The sequence below is a fragment of the Centruroides vittatus genome, unplaced genomic scaffold (genome assembly GCF_030686945.1).
Source record: "Centruroides vittatus isolate TY-2023 unplaced genomic scaffold, ASM3068694v2 contig_89, whole genome shotgun sequence".
Taxonomy (NCBI): domain Eukaryota; kingdom Metazoa; phylum Arthropoda; class Arachnida; order Scorpiones; family Buthidae; genus Centruroides; species Centruroides vittatus.
The window spans coordinates 280048-293911 of record NW_027122580.1 but is presented as its reverse complement, the minus strand read 5'-3'; the positions used below and the strand labels follow the sequence as shown (position 1 = coordinate 293911).

At 32.9% G+C, this 13864-nt stretch overlaps 1 protein-coding gene across 1 annotated transcript in view; it reads left to right on the top strand.

Moving 5' to 3' along the window:
• Positions 1-2731: 2731 nt before the first annotated feature.
• Madm (MLF1-adaptor molecule) overlaps positions 2732-13864 on the top strand; it is a 115291-nt gene continuing 104158 nt past the window's right edge. The window contains exons 1-2 of the mRNA XM_067280668.1: positions 2732-2989; positions 3604-3726. Coding sequence (XP_067136769.1) covers positions 2861-2989; positions 3604-3726 — 252 coding nt within the window. The 5' untranslated portion in view covers positions 2732-2860. The remainder of the gene's footprint in view (positions 2990-3603; positions 3727-13864) is intronic.

Here is a 13864-nt window from a genome sequence, read left to right as displayed (position 1 = left end):
TAGGCTGTTTTGCGCACACTTTAAACTTAATTTCCAATTAGGCAATGGAAAAAACATAGGATTTAGATCAGGACTGGCCATCCCAAATTGTTTCGCGGGCCACTTTGATCACGCATAACATTACGGGGGGGGGGCCGAAATTTAGGCAAACATGCTTTTAAAAAGTAAAACAAATACAAAATGAGTAAGATTTTATTGCTATACCAAAAGTTCGTACACGCACTTGCGCATTATTACCATGACAGGTAAATTTTCATTTATTTAATTGTTTTTGTATACACATAATGGCAAACAAAAGTTTTAATAAATATATAATATCGCTTAGCGGGCCATACAATTTAACGTGACGGGCCACATGCGGCCCGCGGGTTGGCCAGGCCTGATTTAGATGCTCTAATTTTAGAGGTTAAAGATATCATAAAGTATTTTAAACATTCAGTTGCAGCGTTAGACAAATTGAAAAGCATTCAGGCTCAAAATAAATCGAAGAAAAAAAATTGAAACAATCTGTGCCAACACGCTGGAACTCTACTTATGTTGACGAGATTTGTAGAACTGAGCCATGATGTAAGTGCAGTATTACTAAGTTTTCACAATGCACCTCGTATAATTTCTGCATACAATCTTCAAGTACTAAGAGAAATGATCGATATTTTGAAGCTATTTGATCAGCTAACGAAATATATTTCAGATGAAAAATATATTACAGTCAGTTCTGTACTGCCAATGATAGATTGCATAACCAAAGCCACCGCTGCCAGAACGCCTTTAGAAACAGTAGGGAAAACTTTTCAGGTTGCATTGATGAATTCTCTGGCAAACTATGGTCGGAAAATCACGTGACTACTAAAGGGTTCAGGATGCTGAAAGCAACCACTTGCTAGCTATTTCTAGTATACTTGATCCGCGATTTAAAATACTGCGCTTTGATTCACCAATAGCTTGTTCACAGGCAATATCTGATATCAATGAGGCCCTAAAAGATATTGCGAGAACAAGTAATAAAGGGGATGAGTATCAGTTACAAGATAGGATAGTACAGACTGCTAACAGTGACAATATCTAGAGCTTCCACACCTGTCTAGCTGCAAAGCAGACAGGCACTGAAACACAGAGACTCAGGTAGCTTGGTTACAGAGTTAAAACATTACCTAAGTCAAAATTCGATAGACCCTAAATGCTGCCCCTTAAAAAAATGGGAACATTTGTCTGCCGTATTCAACAATACGAAGAAGCTAGCAGACTAGTATTACTGTATCCTAGGAAGCTCTGTTCCGTCGGAAAGACTGTTTTCGAAAGTGGGTCTCACTATGACGTCGAGACGAAACAGGCTCGCCAGCTCAATCCTTGCAAAGCAAACGTTTCTATCTTCCCTCTTCGAAAAATGGTTTGTTATAACGTACTAAGTTAGCAGCTATGTAATGCAGAATTTGAAACGTATTGAGTAAATCATAAAAATTTTAAACAAACAAACAGATTACATACTGCATTTGCATGTATTTGGTAATTTCTGAGTTCATTATCTTGATTTTTTGTACAGCTTTCAAATCTAAAGTGCAGGTTTTGGGGTCCAATGAATTACAGTATTGCTGTGTTGGATTTCCGCGCAGTTAAAAGTAAAAGTGAGAAAATGTTACGTAGGTATCTTCTCATAAGGATTTACCTTAAGTACCTTTATAAGATCCCCTTCCCTGTTATAATTCTTGAACTTGCAAGACGAAAAATTTTAACCCTAGTAGTCAAAATTCACAGCTTAGTCCGATATATCGATATTTTGTGATGATATTAGATAATATCATTATCGGCTTTGTGGGTTATCGAGATATCGACATATCGATATTTACAAAACTTTCCATCACTAAACCTAAGTGTAAATATCGGCGTCGATAAGCGATCCTGGTGATGATAAATTGAACTATCTTGCCAGTAATTTCCCGGCTTGTTTCGTTTCTGTCGTAAAGGCTATAAATTATTTTTAGTTTTAATTTTAATCAGTGTTTTTGAAATTTGTTTTATGGTTTATAATAATAGAATGCTATATAATTGATAATAATTTTATAAAATATACAGTTTTGCAGACGTAATATTTATTTTAATTTTTTTTAAGTTATATTTTAGATATAATTTAATATCATGTAGTATTAATTTAGTTTTTTTTTAATTATCAAAATATATTGTCAAACAATAATAATATATTTTTTAAAATTTATAATTATATTTGAAAAAATACTGTATATAATATTTCTAATTTCGTAAAAAATTTAATAAAAGTTTCATAAAAATAAAAAAATGCAATGATTTATTTTAAGTCAATTTACGTCAATTTAACTTAATTTTTAAAATTGTTCACTGTAAAAACATAGGAGTGACGTCAAACTGACGTGTTAAGCTATCTGGAATCAAACGACAAAAATACAATTTATAATCCATCAATATAATATTTTCCATAAATTAAAATATCTTAATTAAATTTCTAAATATAATTTTCAAAACTAAACATGATAAATGAATAATATCAGAAATTTAATACATTCTTTTTAACGTTTAATTTTCTATTAAATTACAATTTATAATTTCATAACGACTAAAATAATATATTATAAAATTTATAAATTGTTTAAATTAATCTTTAAATTTAAAATATTACTTTATTACTTTTTAAAATGATATTAACTTTCACATATACATATTTCGAATGTTTACCGCTGGAGTATCGTGTCGCCACCGTCTGCGGAGATAGAATTCTGGCACAAAAGCAACGACATTTTTTCTTTTTGGTTAGGTTGCGAGAAAGAGGTTACTAGTTTATTAGTAGCTTGTTATTTTAGTGATCCGCTGACATTGACATTGGATCGTTCAAATGATGGCGTCTAGTAAAAGTAACATGGATCAAGCACCGAAAGCTCCGAAGAGTGGAGATGAATCGGAAGATGACTGCGAAATATTGGAAGAAAGTCCTTGTGGACGTTGGTTAAAGAGAAGAGAAGAGGTAAATGTCATTATTTTTTTCATTTATTTAAAGTCTCCGTGAGTTTTTCTTAGTCGCTAAAGTGTTTTACCCTTGAACTGAATAGCGTATTTCTCTAGTGAAGATGTCTGTCTACTTCTTTTTAACTTATTTGTATATTTAAAAAAGTCACGCTTTAAGTTCTCTGTCGTTTAAAAACAGTAAAGAAACATCATTAAGTTGTCCTTTAATTATATAGGTTATAAACAAATGACATTATTCAAGTTGATGTGAAAATTTTCAAAATATTCTAAAATGTGTTTCTATATTGGAAATTTTAAAAGATAACTTTGAAAATGTTTTAAAACTCATTAAGGATTTAAATTAATAATTAATCTGGTATTAAGCTAGTTGTTGTTATAGTTATTAACATTATAGTAATATTATTATATACTGTTTATTGTATATATTAGTAAAATATACATTATATGTATGCATGTTTTACTAATATATATGTTGTTATAGTAATATTATCATTTTAGTTATATATGTTTAATGAGACTCTGTGTGTGTGTGTGTGTGTGATTATTTATATATATCATTTATATATATGTAGTATAAGTTGAGAAATTTATTATTATTATTATTATTATTAGGTACAACAACGAGATATTCCAGGAATTGATGCTGCTTATCTTGCTATGGATACTGAAGAAGGAGTAGAAGTGGTATGGAATGAAGTGAAGTTTTCAGAAAGAAAAAATTTTAAAGCTCAAGAGGTAAAAAAATTGTATTATTGACATGTACATTTTAATTTCCAGATTTTTAATAATTCATATGATTTTAACTTCCACTTTTGCAATTTGTTATGTAGTGTATTATTGAATAAATATTATTCATTTTAAACACAATACAGTCAAACCTGTTTTTATGCGGTGGATAGGGACCGCATAAAAAAACGCATAAAAAAATCGCACGGAACTTCACGAATGGCTGTAAAAAATAGTTTTTGCAACACAATTAAAAAAATATTTTTTTTTATGCGGTCAACAGTGACCGCATAAAAAAAGTCTCACATAGAAAATAACTCAAAACCGTATGAAATAGAGAATTTATTGACAACAGATGTCAGCACTTGACTGCATCGTCTGGTCTATCGTCTGTTTTACATATTTTTGTCCAGGTGGTGTTTTGTTGACTTAAAAAGTAAATTATTTCATTTTTTGCATATTCATGCAATAATATTACTATAATAAGTGCATTTATGCTATAATAAGTTTATTTAGCTATAATAAGTCAACGTGAGACATGACGAATCGCACGAGACTAGTCGCCAACTATACCGCACAAATAAAAAATCGCAACAAAAAACCGCACAAATTAAAAATTCGCATTAAAAAAATCACACAAGATAAAAAATCGTACAAAAAAGACCGCATAAAAACAGGTTTGACTGTATTAAAAAATTATAGTTTTTAATAATAAAATTTTTAAAAATTTATAAATTAATAATGTTTCTATAGTGACCAAATTAAATGAGAAATTAAATAAATATAATTTTAATATAAAATATATGATATAGAAAACATTTTTTTTTCTTTTGTAGCATAATTTATAATATGTATTAGTTTATTATCAGAATTTTGATTAAAATAATATTGATGTAAAAACCATTTAATCAAAAATATTTTTAACTTTTTAAAGGATGTTTTTAAAATTTTTAAAATATATTTGTTAAGTTAAACTAGTTTTCCTAAATACTGGAAAAATTTGATATACAGTACTAGATTATTATAATTGCAGGTATTGTCATCAGTTATTTAATGTTATTAAAAAATACACTTAAACTGAAAATTGTTCATTGTAATTATTGACTATTGTTATCATTATTTTTGGACAATATACAGTAGTTTAAATTGCTGACATTTCTCATTTTGATTACATGCAAGCCATTATTAAAAGCAGTATTAGACAAACAATACTGGATGAATTAATAATAATAATGTGTAACTTTAAGATTTAATTACTAGCTGTGTTACCCGTCGTTGAGGGGAGATATTTATTTGGTGAAATCATATTTATTTACCTAGAGAGTATATCTGCAGAGAACTGTGTTAGATTTATTATATTCCTATTAAAGGTGTGGAATATTTTCTAGATAAACTTATTGAATAACCTCCCGATATACAACACTTTGTGTTTTATCATCAGGAGCACAAATGAACAGATTTGCAGCTACTAACATGTGAGCATGAAACATAGAGTTGGCCATGTGAAAAGCAACTGCATCCCTGGTCAAGTCCCACAACTCTCAGGCTTTGGCTTTGATACTTGTTAATGGTCATTGCAAAGATTAGACTGACTGGAAATTGTAAGCATTTACATTTGAATGGGCAGTTTGTCGGGATTAATGGTATGCTATTAATTGATATATGTCCTTCGATTTTCAATGTTGGCATGAAATTTCTTTCAAGTGTGACCGCAGGGTCGGCACCTCCTTTGTACCCTGTCGGGATGACACCACTGTATCCTTAGGTCGATACAGAGACCACAAGTTCTTGCTAGCTGTTACGTATGAGTTTTTGGACCCAGAATGGAGTGAACTGAGAGAGGGACGGAAGAAGAGTGCTTGGGAAAGTTTATAACAAAAACACCCGTTTATTTTAACCTTATTTACAGTTTAGTATTTATCACGGGTTAGTTAATACATGATTGTACAGGTTATTTGTAAGGAATGTCTCAGGAATACATACTTTGTCTTGTAATATTAATTCATTTATTAGAAAAGTAATTGAGTTTTTACAAGAAGACCTGAGAGAGAAATCTTACAATTAATCACGGGCTGAATAAATGCCTTAGGATAATAAAGTTGAACGTTTTCACAGCAGGAAAGTCTCCAATTATCTTTGGGCAGTAGTAAGGTGGTAATATCTTCGGAGTAGTAAAAGTTTTGTTTAGGTAGGAGGGTTGGAACAGTTGACGACGAACAGTCTGGTGAGAATTGAGTCGATGAGGACGAATGGTGGCGGCAGATAGATATCCAACAAAGCGTGCACACACGTCAAGTGACAATGTCCTCGATTTTACTCATCGTGTTTGCCTTTTTATATGAAGTGTCCCTCTCAGGTTATTCCCCGATTTTCGTCAGAGATGACAGTCTTCTTGGGCCAATGAAGTGACGGGTGACACAATCGTGACACCAAGATTTACTCATCTCAACAAGGAACCCAACTTGTGAAAATTGAGTTTTGAACTGATTTTATCGAAAAATTTTGTCGGTTGACTTTCCATTGAAACTAGCCCTTTTTTTTATACACTTGTTCCGTCTTTATAAAATTGTATTTTAAAGTTTAATTAAAATTTATAAAACATTAAGGTTTATAACACAATTTCTGATCCTCACACCAATATTTCAGTTGCACCAATTACTTGTCATTTGGAAAGTCCTATTGTGCTTTAAAAAATGTTTAGTGTCAGGATAAGTCCCATTTAATAGTGATAGAAAAAGTTCAAAGGCAAGTACAACATCCAGTTTAAAACTTTGCCAGAAGAGCAGCAAATCCCGTGATTCATTCTTCCACTTCAGAGCACTGCAATACCCACATACTTTATCTATACACTGAACATTAGCTGATATCAAATAGTCTAAAGCTTAGTTCACACTGAGTGAATAGCGAAAGCAAATGATAAAAGCGAGTTTTATTCACATAGTGAAATTTTAACCAAAAGTGAAAAGCGATTACGAATTTTAAGGAGCCAATCATTTGCAAGCAAGAGAAAATGTCATCTCAAAATTTAAAATGGCTGCTTCCGATATTCTGTTGTTAACCATGTTTATTTATCGAGAAAAGAAGATACGTCAAAAAGAAAATGATGCTGGGTGAGAGAAATATTAAAAATCTGTAATTACATTTACTCTATTGTGTGAGAAAGTTTCTGTAGCCATCTTGAAAACAACAAGAACCATGTGACAACTAGTGGGAATACTATTAGTGACAAAATTTTTTTGCTAGCGAAAAAGCTTGACAGTTTGGAATTTCAAAGCGATTTGTGAAGTGGTAAAATCCACCAGAAATGACATCATGTCTGACGTGTTATTTGCTTTGTTTTTCGCTTTCGCCAGCGAATCGCGCTCAGTGTGAACTAAGCTTAAGAGTGTCATAAATGAAAGCACTTCAGAGTTTTTTGCGCCAAGGATTTGTTGTTTTTGAGTAGGCATAATCTTTGCTCACACAAATAAATAAAACTCATGCAAATACAACTAGGCCTAACGAATCAAGAACGATACGTAATGATTTGAAAACCCACCATATGTACACATACTGCCATCTAGCATGATGACGTTGCTTTTTAATGCCTCAAAGATTTTGCTAATTAACCAATTATAATTTAATGTCAGTTCTTCAAATACAATAGAAAACTTCAATAAATACACTTTTCTTATAGATAATGCGTTGACAGGAAGTACTAATTTATGTGTCACCATATAGTGAAGAGAGAGAGACAAATAGACAAACAGAAATTCGTTGCTGTTTTATTTAATTAATAAAAAATTTGTAGGTTTGATTAGTGGTAAACATTTTGGGAATCATAAAGATGCTACAGTTAAAATTTGGTAATGATTGGTTCAGTAGTTTTTGCAGTTAGTTGGAACAAACAAAAAATATGTTCTCTTTATATAGTAGTACTAGCTGTTACCACAACTTTGCCTGCACGGATTTTGCAAGCAAACACCATTTACATTCAGTATTTCAACAACCATAGTAATTGTTATATAACACCTACTGCTAAGAATCAAATGAACATTTATCAATTTGATCAATTTTCTGGAATGTTTACAATCATTTTATAATCGAAGCAATATGCAATAACAAATTTGAATTTTAAACTGTTTGAACATTTGGTTAAAAAATCGAAATATATAAAAATATTTATAACAATATCTGAAATGTTATCAATTTAATACACCTAAGTACTCAATAAAGACTAAACATAGTTGAAAACATAAAATTGCATCTATAATAGTTCAGTACAAGCCATTCTTCCAGTTAAACCTTAATGCTCTTCCTCTCCCGCTGCAGGGACTTTCGAAAAATCCCTTCTTAGTGTGCGTTTCCATGACATACCATAATTGTGTACCAAATTTCACCTCTTTAAGTTTAGCGGTTTGCTCTGGGCGATGATGAATCAGTCAGTCAGTCAGGACATGTAATTTTATATATTTAGATAGATAAAATGACGAGTTAAAGTAAAAATTTAATGCCAGAGTCAATGAAACCAGAATTGTAACCAGAATTACCTATCTCACTTGATGTTATCAGTGTAGGCAAGCCCCAAAATTATAAAAACATGTGATTCTAGTATACTTTTTAAAAGAACTTTCTGGGAAATAGTACAATAAAGATTGAAATATTATAATTGTTAGGCCACACTGATTAGATAATGTTTAAAGCATCTTTATCACCAATTAATATACTGATGCAAAACTCACATGGACTTCCATTAAACTTGTTTTTGTGACACCTCTCTAGTAGTTGAGAGAAAATTGATCATATTAAAGTTAACATACAGTATTGCTCTAAAGATCTATAAATTTATTACATTATATATTAAGATTCAATTGAATGGGTTTTACTTTTTCAATCAAATCGTGAGATCGGGATTGATAGTTTGTGAAATTATTTAGATTTATAATTTAATGTTAAATTATAAAATAATGTTTTATAATATTTGGCAATGATTCAAAAGAAGTTTCCGTTGGAAAACTTCCTGGTCGATGATGTCAAGATACATCAGAACTTTCAATTTCATCTGCATGGGTAAAAATCCCTAATGTTAGAATCTAAGAAAGATACAACTTTAATCAACTTTCAATGTGGAAGATTGTACGATAAAAATTGGGTCAATAAGAATTAAGACATTGAAGAAAATCCACAATATATTAAGTTGTAAAAACGAAAATTCTATCGAAATCAACTGAAGTAGACTTCCTTTCATCAACAGAGTTGAGATGAATCATTAGACGGCGGTGGGCTGCTTGTCTCTAAAGAAAGGGGCTGTTTTTGCACCTAAATCGCGCAGTTCCTAGAAGATAGAATTGCCATACATGTGTGTAAATAAGGCAGTAACCCATACTAGTTAAACAGTTCAACAGAGATCAATCCATAATCTGAACAGACCACATAATAGAAGTTACATGGCAAATTCAGATCAGTCGTTACGACTGATCTGAATTCGCCATGCAACTTCTTAATATCATATAAGAAGAAACCTTTGAGGTATTATATTGTCAGATTATTGTAAACTCTCTCTCATCTGCGCATTAGTGTTAGATATAGTGTGAAATAGGTTATTTTTAGATTGTTAGTTATTAGTTGATATTGTGACGGGGGGGTCGGCACCTCTTTGATGCCCTGTCAGGACTGACACCACCATGTCGTAACAGACACGGAAGCTGTGGCTGTTTAAAGACCGGTCACGCGAACAGTTGCGTTACGGAGCTATCGTATCCGGGATGGAAAGAGAGACAACACACCGGAAGTGACTTTTGCAGAGACTTCATTTACTAAAACACGTTTATTGACACAGAACATAATGGATCTACATTAACAAAGGATAGGGGGAAGGCCTAATATCATGATATTTCGAGAGAGAGTGTGTACCTAGGTTTGTGTGGCGATAAATACCTGATATTGACTGTTTCCTGACAGTTAATTCGATAGACGAGGCGAGGAATTTAGTCCAATAGACGGGGTTAATCCTATGGTGATGAGTTTTGCACTAACGGGACTTGAGGCACACTGAGCAGAGGAACTCTTGACAAGGCTAGTTCCGTGCAACAACTGACGAATTTGATGTAAAGTTTTCTGAGGTATCGAATGTTAGGCTAAGAGGTGGTGGGAAAGTGTTCCATTAGTGTCTGAGAACCGAACAGATGTTTCTCTCTCAGGCGCAGAAGTTGACAGTTAGTCGATAGGTAGTTGACAAAAAGGTGACAAACTATGATGTCATGATATAACAGGGAATAAGTTGAAGGCTAACAATTCAGATCCTTACAATATCCATGTAATTTATTCTCGAATATTATTTGAAATTCATTTGCTTTAATTTACTTTGTAATGTACATATGTTTTGTAATTATTTTAGTTTAGGTTCCAATAAATATAATTTTGTTTAATTGAAACTGGACTTAGAATAAGTCATTTATCTCGCACTCTCATATGTAATAGTGTAGCCCTAGTTAGGATAGATTAATACGCGCGGTGATACCGCGTACAATAAAACTGATCACCTGGTGTCATGCTCCTGACATTAAGGAAAACGTTGATTTTGCGATCATTGATGTCTGATCATTTAACTTTAAGTCCATCCTATCACTTGGAACCGCAAGGTAACCATCTCCTAAATTGGGTATGACAAATCGGAGAACTGTTCTTACAGTATCGTGTAAGCAGTAAAGAAGATAATTCCTATCTCTATAACCTCAGCTACTCTCACAAAATTATTTTCAATTTATATAGTAAAGTCAACTTAACAGAGCATGAAATAAGGGAGTAAGTTTGCTTTAGACAGCACTCTTCATTTTCTTTTCTGTTTTATATTAGTGGGTCTCAAGTTCACCAGATAGCAGAGCAGTCCATTTAAACAAGTGCCATGTTGGCAGCATTTTTACAGCAGCAATTTGCATAAGGAAACTTTATGAGTATAACTTTAATTATATAGTAATCACTACCCAGAGCAGGGCTGGATTATCGAATAGGCAAAGTAGACAAATGTCTAGGGCCTGTAATTCGGAGGGGCCCGGCTTTAGTGCAGAAGATTCCTCTGGTTGAAAACGAGTTACAAATTATTTAAGAAATTCGATAGGACAGAAAAGGGTGTATTTAACAATTGTTTTCTTACTAAGCTCTGCTCGACTGGCCATTACCTGAAAAAAAAAAAAAGGTCAACAGCCACCCGTGCATCAGAAGTAATGTACAGTACGCCACGGGATCTCTCGCGCCATCTACAAATATTTCTAGGGCCGCGTCTCGTGGTAGTACTGATGTATGGATGGTTATGATTTATCTTCTAAATCTATATTTATACGTCGCGACATCGCATATTCGATATAGCATTCAAGTTGCTCGAGTGCGAAGATATTACAATTCAATAGTGTTTTATAAAAGAGTTAAAAAGGGTGACACTACGGTGTGACTTGGAGTGACACCACAATATCCGCACCGGGTGTCACCCATGCTAGCTACGCTAATGTCACATTATATAAGATTTGTTTAGAAGCAACTTATTTAAATGGGGCCCCAATTTAAATTTTGTCTAGGGCCTGCTAGAGGCTTAATCTGGCGCTGACCCAGAGTGCATTGCAAGAGGGCTCTCTATATTATAGTATTTGCTGAGATTTGCCGTAAAATGCAATATGATTAAAAGAAAACAAGTGGAAGATGGAAAGATCGAAAAATAAGTTTAAATGCAAATTGTTATAAATCAGCAAGACCTATTTTTTTTTACAGATATGCACTGTTTTATTCAAGCATAATGAGAAAATATTTAGAAAATTTTACTGACTATAAAGCATTTTATATGATTAAAAAATAAGTAGGAAAAAAAACTGGAGTAATTGCATCCAAAAGAAAATTATAAACTAAGTTATATATAAGTTTTATATAGTCTGTAATATGGCTATATAATTAATTAAATACCAGGTGCAAATCCTGACAAATCTTTGGACATGCTGAAAGTTATAATAAGAATAATAAGCCTATCTCTAGCACTAAACAATAGGCAGAAATATTATTTGGTGTGAATAAAAAAGTATAGACTATTTATTATAAAGTCCATTATATCTACATATGAAATATATTATAATGAAAAAGTATTAAAAATTTATGATGATAATTCAAATTTTGTGGCCCTTGACACTGGGGGTCCAGGGCTTAATCCCTATTAATCTCTATGTAGATCTGCTTTTGTAAACAATGCATATATACTGACTGGGTACTGCAAGCTTTCGATACAATCTGGTTATATTAAATGCTTTGAATGACGTCATGTGCACGTACTTGTTTGTTGCGGCAAACCTTCACACGAGCAAGCGATCGAGTTCCTGCAAGCATCGCACTGACTTAAAACGGGTAGCTGATAGCTGTCAATGTAAAAGCAAACACAAATGATAAGAGTTTTCATGTTAGAATAAATTATTATTGAAATATTTGTTTTCATATAAAAAGTATATTGACAGTCAAAACTTAAGCATGCAGCACATGCTAAGCAAGCCCAGAGAATTCGCCTCTGTTAAATACTGAGTATTCTGTCTAGAGGTAGGCAGTTATGCTATTATCTCATGCTAGGTTTAATAATTATAATGAATTAAAAATTTAATTTAGAATTTTCTGGAAGAAAAGAATTGACCTGAAGTGGGATTCAAATCCATATCTCCCATATACCACTTGTTACCAGTTATGCTACCTGGATCTGGGGTGATCTTTGCTTCCAGAACTATTGATTTAAATGTAACTATACTGGTCACACATGACCTCTAGACAAATTATTTAGTATTTAGTTAAATAGCCCTAATTGGGCCTCAATTTGAAAAATTGTAGATTTATAAATTCCCACTGTTGGCTGTCTGTCTGTTGTTCATACATCTGTCTTTCCTTTATCAAACTGGAAGTCACATTGTTTCCTTTGAAAGCAGTTAATAGATGACTGGCATGACTCTATTGTTAAAGGAAAAGTATGATATACAGGAACGAGCCACTACTAATTTGAGATGGAGAGCATACATTTTAAATTAAATTAAAAATATGATTGTCACAATGCCGGGCTTCAATTTTTAATGTCACAGTAAATAATTGCTTGTTATAGCCCAATAATTTTAGCAATTTGTTTTGGCTTTAATAGAATTATTGCTGCAAATACAAGGTTTGTTCAAAAAGTAATGCACCAGAATTTATTTTGCTGCTTGTATGGCACAACCAACTGCTATGAAACTTGGTCATCTCCTAGCTTCTGCCCTCAGCTATTCATGTTATTTTTCAACAGTCTTCATTTTTGTCTTTGGCCATATACCAGCATCGAGGGAGGTCACATATGCCGGCTTGGTATCAGTCTCGATCCTATGCATGTTTCCTCACAGCACCGACAACTTCTGACTGAAACTTTATCCTGCAAAGTGCATTTTTCAAAGGACCAAAAATATAAAAAATTCACAGTGCTAAATCAGGACTATACAGTGGATGCAGCAATACTGTAAAACCTAGTTTCACGATCACCTCATGAGCCTCCAGACTTGTGTGTGGCCTTGCATTGTCATGCTGAAGGAGCAAGTTACATGACACTTTCTAATGTCTGACATGTTGATAATGCTTCTCTGGCCTTTTAAGCATGGTGACATAAGCCTCTGAGTTAATAGTGAATCCTTTAGGCATGACACCATGAATGTCCCAAAACACAGTGATCATAACCTTTCCTGCTGATAGAATGACTGTTTTTTTTCTTCTGTGGTGAATGTGGATAGTGCTATTCCAGAGATTGTCACTTTGTTTCAGGTTTAAAATGGTTTACCCATGTTTCATCATCAGTGACAATGTGAGCCAAGAACTTGTTGCTGTTAAACTCGTAGTGACATAAGAGTTCCAATGCAGTGGTTTTTCTTGCTGCTTTTTGGTTGATCATGATCTGCTTTGGGTCCCATTGCAAACATACTTTGATATACCCAAGTTCATGGATGATTTGGTGAACACTTTCAGCACTAATGCACAAGTGTTCTTCCAGCTGTTGGAATATAATGCATCGTTCCTCCTGAATTGTTTCATAAACACACTGCATCATGACTGCCATGACAACTGTGGTGGGACGATCACTTCATGCCAAATTGTGGAGATCTACCATTGCTATTATCATTGACTTCATACGTTT